The 23,864-nt window shown below is 45.5% G+C and overlaps 1 protein-coding gene across 1 annotated transcript in view; it reads right to left on the reverse strand.

The window, feature by feature from the left end:
* LOC147464091 (uncharacterized) overlaps positions 1 to 22,201 on the reverse strand; it is a 42,775-nt gene extending 20,574 nt beyond the window's left edge. Inside the window, exons 1-2 of the mRNA XM_086530263.1 lie at positions 21,998 to 22,201; positions 20,792 to 20,849 (exon numbers count right to left, since the gene is read on the reverse strand). Of these exons, the coding sequence (XP_086386389.1) occupies positions 20,792 to 20,849; positions 21,998 to 22,131 (192 nt within the window). The 5' untranslated portion in view covers positions 22,132 to 22,201. The remainder of the gene's footprint in view (positions 1 to 20,791; positions 20,850 to 21,997) is intronic.
* Between the last annotated feature and the right edge of the window lie 1,663 nt (positions 22,202 to 23,864).

The following is a 23,864-nucleotide window of genomic DNA, read 5'->3' on the forward strand; positions in this document are numbered from 1 at the left end:
ATTGTTTTCTCCAAGAATGAGGCAGAACACAAAGATCATCTGCTTCAAGTCTTTCAGGCATTACGAGATCACACGCTAGTGATTAATGCAAAGAAAAGTGAATTTTTCCTACAAGAGACACTTTTTGGGACACATTGTGTCAGCAGCAGGAGTGCAAATGGACCCGGCCAAGATAGAGACTATCCGTGATTGGCCCGATTTGAGGAATGTCCATGAAGCTAGAAGCTTCTTGGGACTGTGTTCGTACTACAGGCGGTTCATACGAAAGTTTGCAGAGGTTGCTTCCCCTTTGCATACCTTGACACAGAAAGGAGTACCTTTTTCGTGGGGACCCAAAGAGGTGACTGCCTTTCGGACATTGAAAGAGAAATTGACTACGGGACCTATTTTGACTTTGCCGGACTTGCAGAAGTCATTTGAAGTATATTGTGATGCTTGTGGTCGTAGTTTGGGTGCGGTCTTGATGCAAGAAGGCCATGTCATAGCTTACGAGAGCCGTTTGTTCTCTAGGCCGGAGATGACAGCACAGATCTATGAGAAAGAGCTTTTGGCGGTTATCCATGCTCTTACTCAGTGGCGGCATTACCTACTCGGAGCGGATTTTACTGTATTTAAAGACCATCAGAGTTTGCGCTACTTCTTGTCACAGAAGCAGCTTTCGGAAAAGTAGATGCGGTAGGCGAACATCTTGTCACAGTTCCACTTCCAGATTGTCCATGTGCATGGACAGAAGAATGTGGTGGCAGATGCTTTGTCTCGGAAACCGTTGGTTCTCGCAGTTTCCGCGATACATCATAGGAGCTTCGAGGATATGGTTGATCAGTATGCCACAGATACAGATTTTGCAGATATTTTCACACGGATACGGGATGGGGAGACAGTAGCTGGATACTCCCTTCGCGAAGGCTACTTGATGAAAAAGACTATGGTGTGCGTTACACAGCCGTTGAGGGAAAAGGTTATGACTGATTGCCACTGTCCACCTTTTACGGGTCACCGCGGCATTGCTACCACCATGAAAGGGGTAGAGAGATACTTCTTTTGGCCGTGACTCAAGAAGAATGTGGAAGAGTTTGTGCGCAGTTGCTTGGTATGCCAGAAGGTCAAGTTTGACAGGCATAAAGCACAGGGATTGTTACAACCTTTACCCATACCCACCCGCCCCTAGGAAAATATTGAAATGGATTTCATTTTTTTGATCTCCCGAGAACACAGAATGATCACAATGATTTTCCGATTACATGGCACGTCTGAGACGACTCTCTCCGACAGAGACCCCAGATTTATGAGTTTGTTTTGGAAGGCAATTTGGGAGAACATTGGCACGCAGTTGCAGTTCTCGTCATCGTTCCACTTGCAAACTGACGGGCAATTTGAGATTGCCAATTCAGTGATTTTAGATTTATTGAAGTCTTGTATCTCGGATCAGAAGACTCAATGGGAAAAGAACTTACCTTTGGTGGAATTTGCCTACAATAACACGATACACGCTTCGACGGGGAAGACGCCATGTGAGATTGTTGAAAGTGCTGCGAAGGTTCCATCCTTCCTAAGCACGAAAGATTAGATATTTGAAGCGGATGAATATTCGCGAGATTTGGATACAGCTTTTGCCAAGGTTCGCGAGACTTTGCAGGAGTCTCAAGAACGACAAAAAAAGGCAGCGGATCGCCATCGTCGCGACTTGAAACTGAAGGAGGATGATTGGGTGCTCTTACTTTTGAGAAGGCACGCCTACGAAAGAAAAAGGGAAAGGAGAGGCTTTTTCCAAAGCTTAGTGTGCAATACTACGGACCTTTCCAGATCATTGACAAGATAAATGATGTCTCCTTCCGATTGAAACTGCCAGATACTTGGAGGATTCATAATGCATTGCATGTGAGTCTCTTGAACCCTGTTAAGGGTGATGTGCCTGATGATGGGGAGCCTGATGAGCAACCCGAAGTGGAAGAAAACTAGGAAGTCCTTGTTCCTGAACAGATTTTGGCACATAACGATACGAAGAAAGGTAAAGTCCGAAGGCGGGTTCTTGGTTAAGTTCAAGAACTTTCCTGCATTTGATGGGAAGTGGATGGAGAAGGAGGACCTAGCAGATACTCCTCGGATTGTGAAACTTTACCTCGATGCTTTGGTTTAGCATAGTCTACTCCAAACGGAACCCAGAATTCAGCTTGGCCGGAGATCTGGTGCAGTGGGATGCACAAGAGGGGAGCTACTCCACTCCTTTCTCAACAGATGCCTCGATTTTGATACTAAAGTCAATGATGTCTCTTTGAGCTTCAGGGATACTGAGAGCTGACAGTATTCTGCTGGATGACTTTATGAAATGGAATTCCTGATTATGATACTGATTTGTTCTTGACTTCTTGTGAGTGCAGGAACTGATAGACGAAATGACTGCAGCATTTTGGTCTACTTGATCTCAAATAGACATGGTTGCAATAGGGGTTAGTCAATCGGACATCGATGAGGTCCCGATTGGACCTAGATGTGATTGCTAGCTACATTGCCGATAAATCATGGTCTAAGATCCGAATGAATGTTGAATGTCATGTGATGTCCTGTGATGTCTGGTGATGTCCTGTGATGTGACTGTCGATTTTGTACATGTGCTAGATGTGTGTTCCTAGTACGTAGGTACTAACAGTCAGTGTCTGCTAAGACGGTTTATGGCTTTTGTCGGTTTTGCAGGCATAATCGCGGTCGACTACAATGCTTTCAAGAGGGGGGTATGTCACAAAGTGATGACGTGGCGGACAGCAAAAACCCTAATTTCTGCCAGAAACCCTAAAATTCCTGCAAACCCTAATTTTTGCCAGAAAGCCTAATTTCCGGAAATCGCGGAAGCGGATTAAAAAAAAAAAATGGAAATTCTGAGCGACGCAAATCTCAGCTTTTCGCTTTGATTTGGGAGAAAGAAAGAGAAAAAGAGAACTTGCTTTTTACTGACTCTCATTGAGAGAGAGAGAGAGAGAATCTACTTTTGATTTTAAAAGCCTTTGGGGCTCTGCTTTTGGGCATCCCTTGTAACCTTTAAATAAGTAGTGAGGGTCTCACTTTTGAGAGCATCTGGACGCAGAGTCTGAGAGTGAAACCCTAACCGCTCTCTTGTACTTTGATGATTGATTAATATAAAAAGAAATACCGAAAGGGGCGCCAGTCTTTGGGGCCAATATCTCTAGGCACGGAACTCCGCCGGGTCAGTGCAAATCTATTGTGATCTGTGAATTGTTTTGAAGTGGTTATTTGGTGCTATCGCGGTTGATTCTTGACTTGGAGTGTCCAAGTCTGTTACAATGTGTCAGGCTATATCTACTTGAGTTACACAGATATAGACACTTTACTGGAGATAGCTAGAGAGAGACACTCCCAGAGACGGATTACGGATTTCTTTTCACTAGATATTGGACAGCTAGAGGAGCAGCCATCACTGCATAGCTTGGCCCACACTCATTCGACCACTACCGGCCATAGTTACAGGGGACGGAGGGGACGGACCCTAGGGACGGGGGACGCTCGATTCCGGGACGGGGACACGTGGGGACGGACGGCAAAAGGGCTGCCAGGCCGGAACGCAGGCAAAACATCCCCGGGAGGGCAGGGGACGGGAGGGGACTTTTTTAAAAATTTGAAAAATTGATCATTTCTAGTGGCTAGTTCCTCTCCAATAGCCATATGATTGAACTTTGAAGCACCCCAATGGCTATAAAAGCCACCCTTTGGTCCTCATTTCTCGATGTTTTATAAGCACATTTGCGTCTATATCACTCATGTTATTTGGTCTAATTAGTGTAAATTTGTGGTCAAAGTGATGCTCTATGTGTGTTGCATGTGTGTAGGTCAAAAAATGCCAAAAAAAATCTTCTTCTTTTTTTGCCGTTCCGACCCCCGTCCCCATTTCTTGACTTTTGCCGTCCCGTTCCCGTCCCCGTCCCCGTTCCCGACCCCGACCCGCCGTCCCATGTAACTATGCTACTGGCACTCTCATCGACCGAGCTTTGGAGCTACCAAAATCCAGACGGTCACGATTGAAGAGAGGGGCTACACAACATCGACGGAGACTACAGCAGAGGATTCGAGCCATACTCTCTCGACATCCAGAGTGTAGATGAGGATGGATTCTAGTAGTAGTAGTATTTTTGTTCTAGCCTTTTTGTACCCAAACATGGTATCAGATCCACAATTTTGTAACAGTTTGGTCTCATAGGTCATTTTGACCTTTTGAAGACGTTAATATAACATTTCATTTCATCATCTCTCTCTCTCTCTCTCTCTCTCTCTCTCTCTCTCTCTCTCTCTCTCTCTCTCTCTCTCTCTCTCTCTCTCTCTCTCTCTCTCTCTCTCTCTCTCTCTCTCTCATAACAGGTCTTGAGTTTAGCTCTTCTCGTCGGCTAGATCTTTAAGGTCTCTTAGGATAGTTTCCTACAACATTTAAACTCTCTTCTTCTTCTTCTCTCTCTCTCTCGGGATAGTTTCCTACGACGTTAAAATTCTCTTCTTACCTTCTTCTTCTTCACTCTCTCATGCTGTACGGAGTGGAGATATGGGGCCCCTCATTTGATCATATAGCAGAGTTGGCAAAACTGATGGATGGAGATGTATGATTTCTCGGATGATTAGGGCCAAGGCCTCAGTACCACATGACATTGTTAGGGCGGAGCTCGCTGATCCTCCATTGATAGTGGAGGCATTCACTCGATCAGTTTCATTTATACATAGCACCTGGGTTCTCCCTAGAGACAGATATGATCGATTAGCACTAGAGTCTCCACGACAGCTGGCATTGCACGGACATAGATCATGTTGATATGCAAAGATGGCATCTTGGTTTCAGTTACATGGCTTTAGTATGGATCGGCTACCCCCATTTCAGTACCCTCTGGATGCACCCTCCATCTCCCTCACTAGGGCAGAGATAACCGGGCTCATTAGACATGACTTGATTCAGTTGGATACGAAGAGGACATGGATACAGCCTACACGCGAGTTGGGTACAAAGATGGCTTTCTATAGAGAGCATCTTCTCCAGCTTACGGAGGATGGTTTTGTGATCAGACCAAGATACATGGATACTCATCTATCCCACAAAATACGATGTGCTATTGGTCAAATACGCACATCCTCACATCAGCTAGAGATCGAGACAGGCAGATTTAGAGGAGTACCCGCTCAGTCCAGGATTTGTCAGGTGTGCCAGATAGAGCCCGAGACAAAGCTACATTACATAAGTCACTTCCCAGTATACTATGAGATACGAGGCCGCTTTCACTATCTATTCAGAGAGGGTTTTGGACCACTTTCTAGAGTCATGAGATACCAGGATCAGATATGCCCCGGATTATACTTGAAATTCGCAGACACTGAGGACCATGAAGAGGGGCACAATGAGAGAGGTCCAATGACAGCGGTAGATTACAGATTTCTTTTAGTCACAGATAGACGAGTTCGCGCAGCCCCCACAGCATAGCAGCACCAAAGGCATACTGCTTGATCCGCCGATAGAGTTGGGGCGATCCCGTCGCCCACGGATGAGGGGGCCCTCTCGACATCGACGCACATTGCGGCAGAGAATCCATTCCATACTGGTGCAACATAAGAGCAGTCCCGACACAGTGCTTACCTTGGAGGACATTGAACCTCTATAGCCTTTTGGATACTATTGTATATGTATATGATGCCTCTACTATCAGAGAGCTCCATTGTATCAGCTCACCCTTTGTATTCCGTTTGTATCAGCTTTCACCCCACCCCTACCCACTATTTTCTTTTCAGTTCTTTGTACTTTTTGTACCCAGACCTGGTATTAGATTCACCACATGTAACCTTTTGGTGTCATAGGTCATTTTGGCCATTTGAAGACGTTAATATTCCATTTCATTTCATTTCATCTCTCTCTCTCTCTCTCTCTCTCTCTCTCTCTCTCTCTCTCTCTCTCTCTCTCTCTCTCTCTCTCTCTCTCTCTCTCTCTCTCTCTCTCTCTCTCTCTCTCTCTCTCTCTCTCTCAATAAAAGTGGGGCTTTGACCCTTTGCATTACATAAGAATCGACCATCGGTCCATATACAAAAAATATGGGAAAAACCCTAAAGGATGTCCAATGAGATCATGGGAAAAAATTCCATAGCAAACTACAAGAAACATCTAAGGATAAAGATACTTTAGCCAGGTGGTGAAGTGTAGCTATTTGGATAGTGATCAAGTCTACACAAATCTCCTCCTATAGCAGCTCACAAAAGCCAAGGGACTAAGAAACCAGACGTGCCTCCAAAATCATCCACATCCATTCTAACATTTCCTCATGATATACTCCAAAAAAGGAAGCGAATCTACGGCACAACCAAACCATAAGAGAGGCAGGGGGACCAACTCACTGGCCACCTCAAAAGCCAAGGGAAGGTACCAAGATGCACATCTCTTTGACCAAACCAACTTCCCTAAGGCCTCTCTAAACTAGCTCTCAAACAAATCTGCAAACTATCTAATATTTATAAAGTAATTGGATTCAACCATTGTCTGCTCCAGTATGGTATCATGGACAACCTCCCTCGTCCAGAAGGAGTTATCATGTAAAACCTGTACTCTAAATCTAATCATTGGAGCTCTCTTTGGGCTGAGAAAAATGTGATCATAGATAGCCTCCCTCGTTCAAAAGGAGTTATCATGAAAACATGTACTCTAAATCCAATCATTGGAGCTCTCTCTGGGTTGAGGAAAATGTCACGTGTTCTTAAAGGCAGTAAAAGAATATCGACACAGTGGCTCACACCTCAAAGAAACATCAATGGACCAACCACAACAAACTGATCTAGCACGATCTCAGAAAGCGGGACGTCTATCAGAGATGCAAAGCCTGCTAAATTGTCAAAATCCTCTGCAAACTGCGAAGACTTGCACCCTTGTGAGCTTGTGCGCAGGTCGTGCATGTCCAGGCACTTAAGAGTAGCTGAATACCCTTTGCACAACCTAAAGCATGAGCATTACCACCCAGTACCCACAGCATGAGCATTTTCCAATGCACAAACCGGTACTCGCTAAGTGCGCATGAACCACCTCTTATTGGGTCACTTAAATAATAAGTGACTTTAGCCCATTAAAATTTAAAAATGCAAATCGTGGATTTCTTCTAACGACTGCTCGATCCAGCAATTGGGGAGTACATATGGAGGCCTAGCGCTTGAGGAAAGAGCACAAAGCAAGCAAAGGACTCAAGAGCACCAGTTAGCAGTGCGGCAAGGGAGTCTCATCCAGCGTTATCTCACTAGCACCATCAGTGTTTTCAGCAAGGACAGAGTTTGCCTAGCGTTTTGGCATTGAACCAGCCAGCGCTTCCATTCTCAGCCCTTGGACAGCAGCGTTTTTGCCCTAGACAGCCACAGTTTCCAACTCTCAGCCCCGGGACAGCAGCGCCCTCAGCATTGGACAGTTTCAGCGTTTTCAGATTCGACCTCAGCCAGCGCTTCAATTCTCAGCCCTTGGACAGAGTCAGCGTTTTCAGATTCAGCCGACCAGTAACGTTTTTTCCAGCCGGACCGGATCAGCCAGCGTTTTTGCAGATCGGTCATCACCGTCATGTCGCCGTTGTCTTCATCGCCGCCGCCGTCGTCGACATAGCCTCATTAGCCTCATAGCATCAAGAAGCATTGTACCAAACCTTTGTGCAATCTAGAGCAAATACTCCTCTAGCAATAGAGGGGGGGAGGGGGGAGGGGGGGGGGGGGGGGGGGTCTTGGAGGGGGACCCCATCTGGTGTCGTCTCTTTTCTCTCTCTCTAGCACTCTTTGCACACTCACTCACAGTTGCATTCTGCTCTCGTGTTTTTTGTTCATTGCACATTCTCTCACTAAGGCACGGAAGGCTCTCCCTTCCGTTAATTGAAAAGGAACCTTGAGCACAAGGGGGGTCCCAAACCCCCCTTGGAGGGGGGTTTGGGACCCCATTTGGTGTCGTCTCTTTTCTCTCTCTCTAGCACTCTTTGCACACTCACTCACAGTTGCATTCCGCTCGTGTTTTGTTCATTGCACATTCTCTCACTAAGGCATGGAAGGCTCTCCCTTCCGTTAATTGAAAAGGAACCTTGAGCACCACAATAGTAACAGGGAACGGGCGGAACGGGCCCCTCCCATTCCCGGAACGCGTTCCCAGATAGGTCCGGGGGGCGGAACGGAAACAGGGGTGGAACGGTGTTCCCTAATTTTCTATAACCGGAACAGTGGTCGGAACGGGCGGAACGGCGCATTTCAAAAAAGTGGTCGTTTGACGGTTTTTAAAAATCTGGCTGTTGGGGACAATTGAGCGTCTTTTGAATGGTTTGGGGGGGGGGGGGGGGGGGGGGGGGTCTTCTCTTCTCCTATATAAGCCCCAAATCTCAAGGCATTTCTTCAATCTTGAATCTTCATACTCCCTCAAGCCTCAAGGGCCAAGGCAAGAGGTTGTCAAGCCTTCAAGGCTATCTCTCCACCTCTTCATCAAGCCAAGGCTCTAGCCTCTCTCTCCCTCCCTTGGGCCTCAAGGTTTTAAGCCTCAAGGCTCAAGCTTGAGGCTCCACTTCTCCCTCAAGGCTCACTCTCCACCTCTCCATCTCTCCATCTCTCTCGAGTCATGATTCATCACCTCTCTCCCTCTCCCTTGGGCCTCAAGGCTTTAAGGCTCAAGCTTGAGAGTCAAGACTCCACCTCTCCCTCACTCTCCACTGCTCCATCTCTCCCTTTCCCTCAACTTTCAAGTTTGAAGGCGCTCTCTCCGTCTCCCTCTCCCTTGGGCCTCAAGCCTCAAGGCTCACACTCGAAGCTCCATCATCCTCTCTCTCTCTCTCTCTCTCTCTCTCTCTCTCTCTCTCTCTCTCAAGCTTCCTTCCTCTCTCGACTCTCATCACTTATAGCGCAAGCTTCTGCATCAAGTGAGCGTGACCCCTTGGGTGCCAAGAAGGACGAAGCATCATGGTGCGATGAAGTGCATTCCCGAGTGTTGGGGAAGTCCAGTGGTGCATGCGAATGGAAGTGCAAACTATGCGGCTTCGAACGGCAATCCGGCACAACCAAAGTTCGTGCTCACCTCCTAAAGCTAGAGGGACAACAAGTAGCAATATCCAAGGCCGTCAAGAGCAATTGTTCAAGGTATTTGAAGCCAAGGATGCCACCTTCAAAGCCAAGAAAGAAGAGAAAGAAGTGGCAAGGCCTAAGCGTCCCGCAATTGACCCCGACAACTTGGTTTTTCCCTCTTCTACACCTTCTTCATCGATTGGTGGTGATAGTAATGTGGCAACGACGGAGACGGCGGCGACATCATTCGATCGGCATTTTCAATGCCTAATACTACTCCGGTCTCCACTCCCAAATCTCACTAACGCACCCTACATACCACTTGGGATCCAAAGCAAATGACCTTGTTTTTGTCAGTGCAAACTAAAGAATGCTTTGCAAGTCAGCATCCAAAGTGACAGATCCTTTTCTACAGTGGGAGATAGAGGCAGAGGCAAAGGTGGTTGGAGAGGCAGGAGGATGAGCCTATCCAGGAGGATTGGGATGATATTCACGATGTCCAGGACTCCACTACCGATTGGGAGGTGGGACGCTCTTCTGTCCCTACCCATAGGTGAACATCAGGCATGAGTCATGACTCATTGCTCATTGGTTTTTGATATTTGTTTCCTTTGTTGCCACCTGCTTTGCCCCCTTTTTGTATTGCACTACCACATGAGTGATTTGATGAGTGCGCAGCAATATGTGCAAGTGATAGAGCACGAGAAGATGTGCAAGGCTTGAGGCTTGGAGAGGAGGCGCTGGTTTGCAGAGATGGGGCGCTAGAAATCGAAGTAGGAGAGAGAGAGAGAGAGAGGCTGCACGATCTCTTGAGAGGGAATAAGTGAGTGAGTGTATATTGTTGATCAGTGCGCAGCAATGTGTGCAAGTGATAGAGCACGAGAAGATGTGCAAGGCTTGAGGCTTGGAGAGGAGGCAATGACCTGCAGAGCTGGGAGCGTGAGAAATCGAAGAAAGAGAAAGAGAGAGAGAGGCTGCACGTTTTCTTGAAGGGGAATTAGTGAGAGTCAAAATTGGGCTCTCATTCCCCTTATTAAAGTATAGGACCATTTTTAAGTTAGTGGCCAAGTTCAATGTGAACTTGGCCAAAGGTTAGTAACCTTTAAAAATATACACAAAAAGGGTCATTTGGGCCAGCCATTTGGGCCTTTAACCCAACAACCTCCCACTTAAAGGCATAAATGGCGCCTTTAAACTATGTGACTCCCACCATCTGTATGCATAGCTGATGTTGTGCTTTGAGTAAGCACTTAGTGAGAGCATCTGCTGGATTTGTGATGTATGGACCTTAACCAATGTAATAAGACCATCCTCAAGCACTTCTCGAATTAAGTGATACCGCACATCAATTGTCACGTGACACATCCCAACCCTATGTGTCCGTGGACAAGCTACACCACAGCAGGGTTCAGTCAGTCCAGTCAGTTTAGATTAGCGGTGATCTGGCACTTTTGTGAGTCTATTCGTAGACCGTGCATGCTCAGTCACTTAGCATAGATGCATATCCTCCGGTTGCACACAGCATGATCATCGGAATTCCCATCAGAATCCATTAGCATCAGTTAGGGGAATTTTCCAATGCATTTAGCCTATTTTCCTATTTTTGGTTATTTTCACTTATTATTTTTAAGTGACTTTCCAACAAAAGTAGGTAGGGCAATTTTGCTAAGTTAATATATAAGCAAACACAAGTTAGCACTTTCTGGCAGAAGAGGCAGCAAGAGCTTCCCGCTCAACAGGCAACTTCTCAGCAGTACCTCAGCACCTTGGCGTTTTTGGACTCCCCAACCTCGCCATAACCCCCGAACTCCCAGCGTTTTCCTTCTCTTGCAGCAGAGCCATCACCTTGGCGTTTCCCCACATCAACCTATCGCCCTCAAGCATCTCTGCTCAGCGTTTTGACATCAGCAACATCTCAGCTTTGCTGGCGTTTTTGGTCTCCACAGCCTAGCGTTTTGGCAAGGGAAAGGCAGCCCCAGCGTTAGTGAATTTCAGCCCAAACCACATCAGATCCACCGCGTTCCCAGCCCTAGGATACAGTAGCAGATTCATCCCCATTGGTTGCAACAGTTCCCCCATTTTCAGCCCAAGTAAACGCAGCCAAAACAGTCTGTTTCAGCCACCGAAACAGTCCCGAAAATCAGCAAATAGAAGACCTCAGATTTCAGCCACGAAGTCGTCGTCGTCATCACCGTCGTCGTCATCGGCATAGTCCCATTGCATCAGTCCATTGCATACGCATTGTACACCTTTGTGCAATCAAAGTAGACCACTCTCGCTGACCAGAGTGGGGCCTTCGGAGGAGGGTTTTACAACCTCTCGGGTGTCGTATCTCTTCTCTCTCCTTCTCTCAGTCTCATTCACTTGCACGCACAATATCCACTCACTTTGTTCGTGATCATAGCACTCTCCATAAGACGGAAAGCTCTCTCTTTCCCTAAGAACTAAAAGGAACCTTGAGCAATAAAGATCACTAATCTTGAGAAAATACAACATTCATTCCGCTGCACCTAACATCAATATGCTTTGTGCGTGCATGAAACATGGCATTCTTTGCCAGACGTATGGCACTCTTGTTATCACAACCAAGCATAGGTGCCTTGTCAGGCAAACCAAAATCACTGCATAGACGTGCTAACCAAATGGCTTCTTTGGAAGCCTCAGTGGCTGAAATATATTCAGCCCCTGTAGTAGACAATGCAACGATCTTTTGCAATCTAGAACACCATGAAACAGCACCTCCTGCAAGAGTAAACACATAACCACTTGTGGATTTCCATGTCTCCACATCACCAACCATGTCAGAGTCACAAAATCCCTTCAACTCCAATGGTCCTTTACCATAGCAGAGGCATTTGTTTTTAGTCCCTTTCAAGTACCTCATAATGGACTTCACTGCATCTCAATGCAACCTGCCTGGATTAGCCATAAACCGGCTCACAACTCCCACTGCATGGGCTATGAGAGGCCTAGTAGCAACCATAGCATACATAAGTGAACCACAAGCTGAAGCGTAAGGCACACTTTGATTCTTCTGCTGGCTTTTGGGTAGATCTGCAAACGCTAGAGGACTTGGTAGATGATGGCAATCATGCAAGGAATGAAAACGCCAAGGCTGAAATGCGGCGAGGATGGGGATCCAAAAACGCTAGGGGTGCTGAGGGGTTCCTGCTGAGAAGGTGCCTGTTGAGCGGGAAGCTCCTGCTGCCTCTTCTGCCAGAAAGTGCTAACTTGGGTTTGCTTATATATTAACTTAGCAAAATTGCCCTACCTACTTTTGTTGGAAAGTCACTTAAAAATAATAAGTGAAAATACCAAAAATAGGGAAAATAGATTAAATGCACTGGAAAAATCCCCTAACTGATTCTAATGGATTCTGCTGGGAATACCAATGATCATGCTGTGTGCAACCAGAGGATATGCATCTACACTAAGTGACTGGGCATGCACGGTCTACGAATAGACTCACAAAAGTGCCAGATCACTGCTAATCTAGACTGACTTGACTGAACTGAACCCTGATCATGTTGTAGCTTGTCCACGGACACATAGGGTTGGATGTGTCACGTGACACTTTGCCTTCTAACCCTTACTCCAAGTATATGTTCAGCTGCCCCAAGGTCTTACATTGAAATGCAGATTTCAGCTGCTCTTTAAGAGCATCAACAGTGCTTCTTTTCTTTGCAGCTATCAACAAATCATCCACAGCACAAGAATGATAGGGCTGCCATCCTCATCACGTTTGGTATACAAACAATGGTCTGCATGGCTTCTTTTGTAACCATGTTTGAGCATGAAGCGGTCAAACTTCTTGTACCATCGTCTACATGATTGTTTCAGCCCATACAAGCTTCTATTGAGCATACATACCAAATGTTTCTTGCCAGGAATAACAAAACCCTCGGGTTGCTTCATGTAAAGCTTTTCCTCCACATCATCATGCAAGAAAGCGGTATGTACATCCATTTGGTCCATTTCCAAACAAGGGCAGCCACTATGGCAAATAATACACTCAAAGTGGTCATCTTCACTACAGGAGAGAACACTTCCTGAAAGTCTATGCCCTTGGTTTGAACATATCCCTTTGCAACCAATTGCATCAATTGTCTTGATTTTATACACCCATTTGTTAGGAATAGCCTTCCTTCCTATGGGCAATTCCACCAAATCCCAAGTATGATTAGCATGCAAAGCTTTAATCTCTTCCAACATAGCAAGCTCCCACTTATCGATGTGCTCACATGTCTTTGCCTCTTTATACGTAAGAGGCTCTCCCTCATCTGTCAACATAATGTAATGCAAAGAGGGATCATATCTACTCACAGTCCGTCTTAGACCGCCTCACCCAATGATCCACATTATTCAGTAATGGGTCTACATAAGGTGGCATGATAAAATCATCAACAATGGGCTGCTGTACATCATTTTCAGCACCATTTTCAGCATTGTTTCGTGGCTGCAAATGCCCTTCAAGAGCCTCAATTTGTTGCCCAACATCATCTGGCTCAAACACCACTGGATCATCTACATTTTCAGCCATATGTGGTTCATCCTGAGGGTCAAGAATAAGCCTAACAGGTGGCTGGTCATGCTGAAATTTGACCCTTTTATGGTCATGCTTTGAGGCACAATTGTTTTTGAAGCAGCCTTGCGCACAACCCTTTTGAGCTGAGGTAACCAAATCCTATAACCCATTTCGCCTTCTTCACCATATCCCATAAAGAGGCCTTTAATGGACTTGGCATCTAGTTTGCTTCTAACTCAGGTCTAATATGCACAAAAGCTTCGCAACCAAAAATCCGTAAGTGATCATATGAAGCAGGCTTGCCAGACCAATTGCATATATGCACTGCAATTTTCAAAGCTTCTCCCCAAAATCCATGAGAGAGATTAGCTATGGACAGCATGTATCTCACTCTCTTACAAAGTGTCCTATTAAATCTTTCAGCCACACCATTAGAAGAGGGGCTGTATGGCACAGTAAGCTCCCTCTTCATGCCCAAATTTTCACAAAATTTGTTAAATTCACCACTTGTGAACTCCCCCCCATTGTCCGTACGCAAGCATTTCAGCTTTCTACCTGTTTGGGTGGTCACAAGTGCATGAAATTTCTTAAACGCAACAAAGGCTTCATCCTTAGATTTAAGCAAATAAACCCAAATTTTCCTAGAATGATCATCTACAAAGGAGACAAAATAGCATGCACCTCCCATAGACTTAGTAGGCATGTTACATACATCAGAATGTACAAGATCAAGCACACAAGATTTACGAGAGACACCGGAGTAATAAGAACGCTTTACTTGCTTGCTATATTGACATTCATTACAAAAGTCAAGCTTTGTGCCTTTAGCATCAAGCTTGTTCAAAGTACAAAGCTTAGAAAGGTCCTTTTGGCTCATATGGCCAAGCCTCTTGTGCCATAACTCCATGTGAGAGTTAATTTCAGCCAACGCAATAAACTTGCCCAACATGACCTTTCCATGCATGCAGTAAAGTGTCCCTTACTTTGTACCCTTTACAATCAGCCTTGAGCCTTTAGTCATTTTTCATGATCCTCTCTCAAACAAGATGTTGTAACCATGCATATCCATCTAACCAACAGAAAGCAGACTCTTCTTGATTCCTGGCACATATCTAACATCATGCAAGACAAGCTCATTTGTGCCATCTATGGAGAGATAAACAGTGCCAATACCCTCTATGGAACATGCATGACTGTTTCCAAGGTATACATGGCCATGCTTGCCTGCATCAAAAGTAGAGAAACACTCCTTGATAGGAGTCACATGAAATGAAGCACCAGAATCAACTATCCAAGTCTTGGATAATGCATCATTGACAATCAACAAAGCATCAATAAGATCACTCTTGGTGATCTACATGTCCTGTGAATGAACATAAATAGAGGCATCACGTCATAAGCATCATCATCTCACAAAGTGGTACACAAGATATCCTCTACATCTGACAGCTCCTCAATCACAACACTAGAAGCCACATTGGCCTTCTCTTTGTCCTTTGAGCTGTCCTGTGCATCTGTCTTGGCTTCCTTCTTCTCTTTCTTTTTGTCTCCGCCATTCTTTTTCCGTTTTAACTCGGCTTTGTAGTACCTGCAATCGGGTTTCTTGTGACCTTTCCTGTCACACTGATAGCAAGTCACATCACCCTTGCCTTTGCTGGCATTTCCCCTTTCCTTACTCTTACTCTTACTCCTTTGTGCATAGACATTCTTCTTCTCTGTCCTGCCTCTAACCATGTTGGCAGAGCTGCCTCCCTCTCCACCCACTTTCCTCCTGATTTCCTCATTCAAGATAGAACCCCTAACACCATCAAAGGTCAAATTGGGGTTATTCGACAATGAAACCACCAATGTTTCCCATGAATCAGGTAAGGTCATAAGCAAGAAGATAGCTTTCAGCTTATCATCAAAAGGAGACAAACCTGAATCCTGTAACTGCGACAAAGTACCTGTAAACAACGACAAGTGTTTTGCAGCGCTCTTGGACTCATCTAGCTGCATGCCAACAAGTTTTCGCATCAAATGCACTTGGTTGACAGGCATTGTATTCTCATACATCGCCTTTAACTTCTCCAACACATCAAAAGCATTTGTGAGACCTTTCAAATCAATGACTGTCTCATCGGTCATAGCCATTTTGATGTATGTAACTGTCTTCCTGTTCAAGCTAACCAATGCTTCATCCGACATATTTTGCGGCTTTACCTGTTCAAGTGCCCCTTCACAATCCTTGAGAAAAAGGATTCCCTCGATCTTGTCTTTCCAAAGGTCGAAACCTGTTCCATCGAACCTCCTAATCTCGAAGAGATTCTTCACATCCAAAGAAGATGAGGCAATAGATGCACGAATAAGAGGGCTAATACGCTGAATTTTTGGACAAAATGCACCAAAACCGGAGTATAACCTCACAGAAGTGTGCACTACAGCTCCAAATGGTCACAGGAGCAATTTGGGGCAAAATGAGTCAATTTAAGCACAAAAAACAATTTCTGAAATTTCTGCGCAGGGAATTTTAGTGAGTGAATTTGTGCTCAAAAACAACAATTTTAGTTGTTTTTAGCCTCACAGGACACACATAAGGCTAATGCACAGCCTTTAGAAGCATGTATGAGCAAAAGCCCCAATTGGTAGCATCAAATTGCAGAAAATTGAGCCACAAATAGTCATACATAGCCAAAACTTGTCAAATGTGCATAAATTGCATCAATTTGCACTTTTCTCAATGTAGATGCATCAAAAATACACTTGCAAAAACCTGCGTAAATCTGAAATTTGCTGAAAAACACCTGTTTTAGGACCTGTTTTTCAGCAATTTCTTTGTTTTCAGGTAGCGGGGACCTAGTAAAGATGTTCCCTCACCTTAATACATGATTTGCAAAACCTGTATTTTCCTGTCATAACCTGTAATTTGCTGATTTTGACCTAATTTCAGCCTGTTTTAAGTCAATTTGACTAATCGGGAGCCCTCTAGTGTCCGGGGACGGGTCCTTTGGCGATAAAATTGCAAAACCTTGCGCGAAAGTTGACCTCCTTGGCTGAAAATCAACGTTTGTAGGTTTGGAAGCAAACCCTAAATTTGCTCTGATACCAGTTGATGAGTGTGCAGCAACGTGTGCAAGTGATAGAGCACGAGAAGATGTGCAAGGCTTGAGGCTTGGAGAGGAGGCAATGACCTGCAGAGGTGGGAGCGTGAGAAATTGAAGAAGGAGAGAGAGAGAGAGGCTGCACGTTTTCTTGAAGAGGAATTAGTGAGAGTCAAGATTGGGCTCTCATTCCCTTTATTAAAGTATAGGACCATTTGTAAGTTAGTGGCCAAGTTCAAAGGTTAGTAACCTTTAAAAATATACACAAAAGGGGTCATTTGGGCCGGCCATTTGGGCCTTTAACCCAACATGATTAAGTCTTGACATGTCACCTAGTGACTCTTACAGTTGTTATTTAGTACTCTAGCCTCTACATGTCTTTTTGTAGCGCCTTGACTCGCCTTGTAAGCCATCTTTATAATCTATCATCTATCATCTTTTTGCTCCAAGCTTTTGTGTGGATTCTAGACTCTATTCAACTTTGAGTTTATGTTCTTTCTATGAAGAATCAAGATGCTTCTGTAAAGGATGATCCCAATTCATGTATTGTGTGTAGTGCCCAATCGCGTGTAAGCCTTCAAACTAAGGAGTTATTGCAAAGCATGCCTAAATAGGATTCTACTTTGACTAATGGGTGTGTATGGCTCTCTTACTAACATATAGGTTAAATCCAACCTAATTTAAGCATATTTTAAGCTTACCATTCCGGTCCCCATTCCAGTTCCGCTTTTTCGGGGGGAGGGGGGGAGGGGGGGCGTTTCGAAAACGTTCCGGGGGCCCCCGTTCCCGTTCTCCGTTACAGTTTTGGGTAACTTTGGCACCACTGAGCACTCACCCTAAGCCATACACCATCATTCACTTCCGCAGCACATTGCACTCCTGCTCCCTCTAGACAGTGCCTACTGTAAGAGGCACCTACGACTGAACCTCCAAGAGATCCAAAGTCTGCTCGACAGGTCTATCATGTGGCAACTAAGGCTGCTCTTGTGTCAAGTGCAACGGAAGTGTTTAAGGGTTTAGCTCGGATCTAGTACTCCGCACACAAACACAAGGTTACTTTACTTCACTTGAAAAAGAAATTGAAACTGAAGACAATGAATGAGAGAGACACGGAGAGAGAGAGAGAGACGACACCGCATGTCGGGTCCCAACCACCCTCAAGGGCCCCCTTGCTCTGTTGCCAAAGCAAGTACTCTATAGCAATAGAGCAAGGGGGCCCTTGAGGGTGGTTGGGACCCGACATGCGGTGTCGTCTCTCTCTCTCTCTCTCTCTCTCTCTCTCTCTCTCTCTCTCTCTCTCTCTCTCTCTCTCTCATTGTCTTCATTTTCAGTTTCTCTTTCAAGTGAAGTGAAGTAAGTTGTAACCTTGTGTTTGTGTGCGGAGTACTAGATCCTAGCTAAACCCTTAAAGCCTTCCGCTGCACCTAACATTGGTATCAGAGCTCTGTGCGTGCTTCGACTCTGCGAACTTAAGGGAAGTACCAAGAACCCCCAAGTACCCAGTAGAACCAAGAACCCAAAGAACCTCTCTCAGTTTCTTTTTCTCAAAGAACCTGTGTCCCGATCCCGGACTTAATAGCCACTCCCATCCTTAGTCCATCACGCATCGGGCGAGCTCCCGTCTCATCGCTATATCTTTGAAAAAATCGACATTGGATACACGACAATCCAAATCTTGAGTATCACGATCTACTTGCCACCTATGCGGATTTTGAAGGACTTGGAGACACGGTCTCTCTTCTACATTCGCATTCGCATGTAGCATGCATCCACTCCCGTCGACATGGAACCCTTGGAAATACCTTCGAGCACCCTTACCTTTCATCTTCACCCACACTGTTTTCATGACAGGACTATTCGAGTGGCAGTACTTGCTCGCAAGGCAAAGTCACCACCAAGGCTAGTATTCTGCGATAGTAGTAAGGCTACCTGGTAACTCGGTTGGTCGGTGGTTACATTGCAACAGTACCTACTACCTACATCCACAGTATCCACAAGTTTGGAGGAGTTTTCATTGGTTTATGCATCTACAAGCATCAGAAGCATTCAGCATCAGAAATATAGATAGAAGTGTGGCAGTTGTGCCTCACCTTTAACAAGGGGGGATGTCACGTGCGCACTGCAACGTCAGCCTTAGCTTACGACCTAGCCTGGCACCCTTGTGAACCTCTAGCAAGACGTGCATGTCCAGGCCGGTTATAGTTACATACCCTCACTTGCACAGTTAAGTCATTTAAGCATATAGGCATATGAACAGTCACTTAAGTCATTTATTAGGTAGGGAAAATAGCTAAAAGACCTATATATGAAGCCCCTTGGGCACCAGAGCCTCTCAAGGACCAGCAGTACCAACGTTTTTGCAACCTTGCATCAGCGTTTTTCAGCCAGTAGCATCGGTGTTTTTCAGCCACCATTCATCCCTACCCTCGCCGTCAATTTCAGCCCTTCGCCTCATCACCGATTCAGCCCTCAGCCATACACCAGCGATTTTTCAGTTTCAGCCATCGCCTCCTCCTCCTCCTCGTCGCACTACCAAGTACCTCCAGTAGTACCTATTAGCACCTCAGCAGCACACATACCCCTCATTATCATCGTCGTCGTCGTCGACGACGCAGTACCCAGCATCTAGCACCCCTTGCGTTTTGGCTTGGCTTTTGTCTAGCTCAACGTAGGATTATAAGGACCTTCGCGTCCTTAACACCCAAGTACCTTCAGTACCCGAAGTACCCCACAGTACCATGTACCAACTACCAACTACCAAGAACCCGCAGTACCCTTCAGTTTCTCAGTAGTACCAAGCATCTGCATCAACTACCCATTAGCATCTCAACATTAGCATCATTGTATCAGCATTTTGTGCAAGTAATAAAGCAAGTACTTGCTCTAGCAACAGAGCAAGGGAGACCTTGAGGGTGGTTGGGACCTGACATGCGGTGTCCTCTCTCTTTCTCTCTCGCTCTCTGCGTCTCTCTCATTCATTGTCTTCAGTTTCAATCTCTCTTTCGATTGAAGTAAAGTAACCCTTGTGTTTGTGTGGAGTACTAGATCCGAGCTAAATCCTTAACACTTCTATTGCACCTGACATTGGGTATTGCGTCAACAACGACGACAACGATGAGGGGTACTTGTACTGCGGTGATGTTGAGGTACTAATGGGTAATGCTGGACATGCTTGGTGCTGCGACGACGATGACAATGACAACGACAAGGAGGCTCGCTGGCTGCCACATGGTACTGCTATATGGGATTTGAAATTTGCACTGCTAATTTTGGTAGTTTTGGGCACTATCTCTCTTGGGAACAAATGCTTTTGAAACCGAAGCTTTTAGAACTAATGCTTTTGGGGCTCTGCTTTTGAGGATCCCTTGTACTGTTTATAAGGACCCTTGGGGCCTCCCTCAGAGGGCATCTCGACACAGTCTCGAAGAAGAGGACCCTCGGGAGTTGTAGGTATGCAAAGCAATAATAAAGAAATATTGATAGGGGCGCCAATCGTGGGGGTGTCAACTCTCTCTCTCTCTCTCTCTCTCTCTCTCTCTCTCTCTCTCTCTCTCTCTCTCTCTCTCTCTCTCTCTCTCTCTCTCTCAAGTTCAATTATTTGCAAATTTTGTTCGTTTGTTGCTATTGACTTCTCGCTTGGATTGTCCAAGCATGTAACAATCATATCAAAGCTCAAAACGATCCTTCTTCTACGGAGGATCTGATCCTTTTCGCAACACATGGGTTATGTCACAAAGTGACGACATGGCATGTCCCGTCCGATGGGGCCCAAAGGGACACTAGAATGATAAGACGAAGAGTCCCTTGCTGACGTGACAGCACAGTACCGACCCCGCAAATTACGGCACCTTGCTGACATGGCAACGTTGTACGGACCCCCGCGATTTGCGGCACGTTTTGCGGCAGGCTGTGTTAAGTCTGTTACAGTTCTCACCAAGAATTTGACAAAGACAACACCCCTCCAACCTTTAGTCTGCGAGGATATGAAGAAAAGATGAGTCTCAGCGTGGGAACAAAAGAAACCAACGAAGATTTTGGCAAACTTTCGACGGGGAACCTCTACGGAACGGAGTACAAATGTTAACTACAGGTTGACACATGTATGACAATATTGATCAATTATTCCAAAAACCCAAAATATGTGAATCACCTGAAAAAATACCCGCTTGACGAGGTTCACTCCAGATTGCAAGAGGCCGTCCAGCTGCCTGTCAAGTCGGTAATGAATCAAAAACTGATTGCCCACATAATGGGAATATGGAAAGTCATAGTGCCTAAAAAATGCACCCCATTGATAAAGGCCTACAATCAGCCATATTGGACACGAAGTGGGCACCACCCAAGACCAACCTACAAAAGATGAGCCTCAAAAAGTGGGGCACAACCACAAAGAAACCCTCTCTCCTAGAGCTAGGCGAAAAACGCAAGAACTGTTCTCCAAAACTCTAACGGACGTGACCACACATGACCAAGCAAGATCACTCACACACAACCACAAAAGACAACCTCACTCCCTATTACATATCCCTAAGAAGTGCCGGAACCAAGTGAACAAATCCAAAGAGATGGCAAAATCTAGCAAAGAGCAACCCATCTTCTAGTCTCCAATTTGCGACTCACTCAATCTCACTTTGATTTGTTTCATATGCGCTTCCATCTTGTAACATATACATAGACCAGAAACTTCTAAACAAGATTACAATAAAAAACTACTTTTAATCAACTTCTTTACAATTTGAGAGAAGGTCTCCTAGGCGTATAGACAAGTCCCCAATGTGTGCCCACATTTGTGCTTTGATGCTACGAAAGGGAGAGAAGCACACAAACAATAAAAGAGAGACGGAGGAAGATGGTGCTGGCAATGGTCAGCCACAAAATCTGGCATGGAATGACAATGCCTACAACATGAGACAAGAGGGTCAATTACTTATAGCCCACCCAGAAAAAAATACAGTAAACTAAAATGGGCTCAAAAGTTAAAATGCATGCGCAATGGCTAGTAGGCCAATACAACCATGCAATGCACCCTAAGTGCTACCATGTCCAAAGCTTGCATCGAATGTGCCTTTCCTCTGAGCTACGTAGCGATAAAGCAAATGCAAATGCAGTAACGTATTTCCTATGTTGAAGGCAGGTTGACAACGGTTATGTTTTGACACAGTACGTTGCAATCCAATGACGAAATCTGAGCAATCGCGACAAAAAAAAACAAGAAAGGACAGTTCACTTTCAGAGTCGCCAAAGCAGGTCATAACTCAAAGACAATCAAATGTGTGTTCAAGAGTGCGTGCCTTTGTGTCTGAGAGAGAGAGAGAGAGAGAGAGAGAGAGAGAGAGAGAGAAGCAAGGGAGCTCACGTGCAGGAGAGCGTGGAGAAGCCCTGCCGCTGCTTGTGCTTGGGATTGGCCTTACAGAGGACGTAGATACGGCCGCGCCTCTTCACCACCCTGCAGAATTCACATAACCTCTTCACAGCCGATCTCACCTTCATTTTCCCAGCTAGAAGTTTACAGGCGACGAGAGAGAGAGAGAGAGAGAGGGGCAGTGTGTAGTATGTACCCAAATTTTGGTAGAAAGCACTATTTGGCGTGTCCCAAAGGGGTGAGGCCTTAATGATGCCTTCCCTTTTTGCTAATGAAAAAGAAATGGTTATTTTTCAAAAACTGCACAAATTTTGATTGGTTGAAAAAGTTGAAAGACACTCATTACAAAGATAATGCACAATATGGTTATGTGTGCTTGTGGGGTACGTTATAGGCACCAGCGTAGACTTTGGAGATTCAAGAAGTTGTGTTCAATGCACAACCTAGAGGCTACAACGATGGAGCCCAAATTCCTAGATGCAACCTCTACCTACGCCTCTTAGCTTGCCTCCTACTACCTCGCCAGCTGCTCATAATAGGTGTTGTTGTATTAGCAGGGATAAATTTCTTGTAAAGGCTTTGAAGCACGACTTCAAGGCATTTTGGTCCGAGAGTTGGGGAGATGCTACGGTTGCAATGGCATGCAAGAGCATAAAATCTTCTTGCTATGATTTGGAACGGCCTTTGCGAATGTAGGACGTTGTTTCCTGCAGGCCTACCAGTAGAGAAGCCACTTGTGCAGGTTGCACCCTATCTCAACCTTGTTGGCTTAAAAACCCGGAGAGTGGGGGAGTGCGATGATGATCCCATCAAACACGTCCCAAGAGGTTGCACAGCTTGTGAGTCATGTGGTTGATGCCCAGGGGATACCATCTGAGTTTGACTGAGTTGGCCAAAGGTGAGAAAGTGGCCGTTGGGGTGCATGCACATGCATGCACCTGTTTCCAAATCTTTTGGATGTGCATTTGTGAACCTTGCCACTGCCCAGCTTGTCTCTTTGAAGCTCCAGTCTGGTAGGTGATCAGGTCTCCTTCTCTTCCATTACCTTCCTACTATCACATGCAAATGTAGGCATGGTCCATGTCATCACTTAAAGAAGGAAGAAGGATTCAAATTGTCTGAGATGTGATCTGATGGACAAGCTGCACTCATTATAGACGTAGGTTTGTAAGCTCTTGGAGAAGCAAGGAAATGGTCCTGACTCTTGACATTGAGCCATCCAATTGCTACAAGCTAAAGCAGCACCCAGTGGTGACATGTACAAGCTACTGCGTTGTACATCGGGAGAGTGGATAGGGAAACCTTGATGGAGGACACTTTGAGAAGTAAAATGGGGTTGCGATGGTTAGCCTTTTGACTAGGGCTCCATTGTCTCCAACAAGCGTCCTTTGTGTTAGCTTCATATAGCTCGCTTCTGCAAGAAACCCAGCCCTGCCCTCTGCAAGCTTCTACAGTGAAACCCTCAGAAGAAGTACGAGTTGCAAGCCTCAACAAAAAAATTTTAGGGTAAAACCTAGCTCATCCTCCCCAGTTCACTGCCCCTAAGATTGTGGAAAACCAGTGCCCTTCCATAGCAGGAGGTTGAACCCGGCACCCATACCCATTGTTCGAGTGACAACTCGCTTTAACTTGTAAGTAATAAACATGTGGCCTTTTTTATCCATAGTGTCACGAGACTCGAGAGTCTCTACAATAAACTATAATCATCTCTCTACATTTGCTTCTACTTTCTCGATATGCCGTATGCGTATATCATTTACCTATATTTATTGCAGCCTCTCCTTCTGCCTCTACATCTCCTTTCCCTCCCCATTTTCTCCTTTGTACCCCCTATGCAGAGGATTGGTTACCATTTCGAGCA

The sequence above is a fragment of the Adiantum capillus-veneris genome, chromosome 2 (genome assembly GCF_014529385.1).
Source record: "Adiantum capillus-veneris isolate H3 chromosome 2, ASM1452938v2, whole genome shotgun sequence".
In the NCBI taxonomy this organism is placed as follows: Eukaryota; Viridiplantae; Streptophyta; class Polypodiopsida; order Polypodiales; family Pteridaceae; genus Adiantum; species Adiantum capillus-veneris.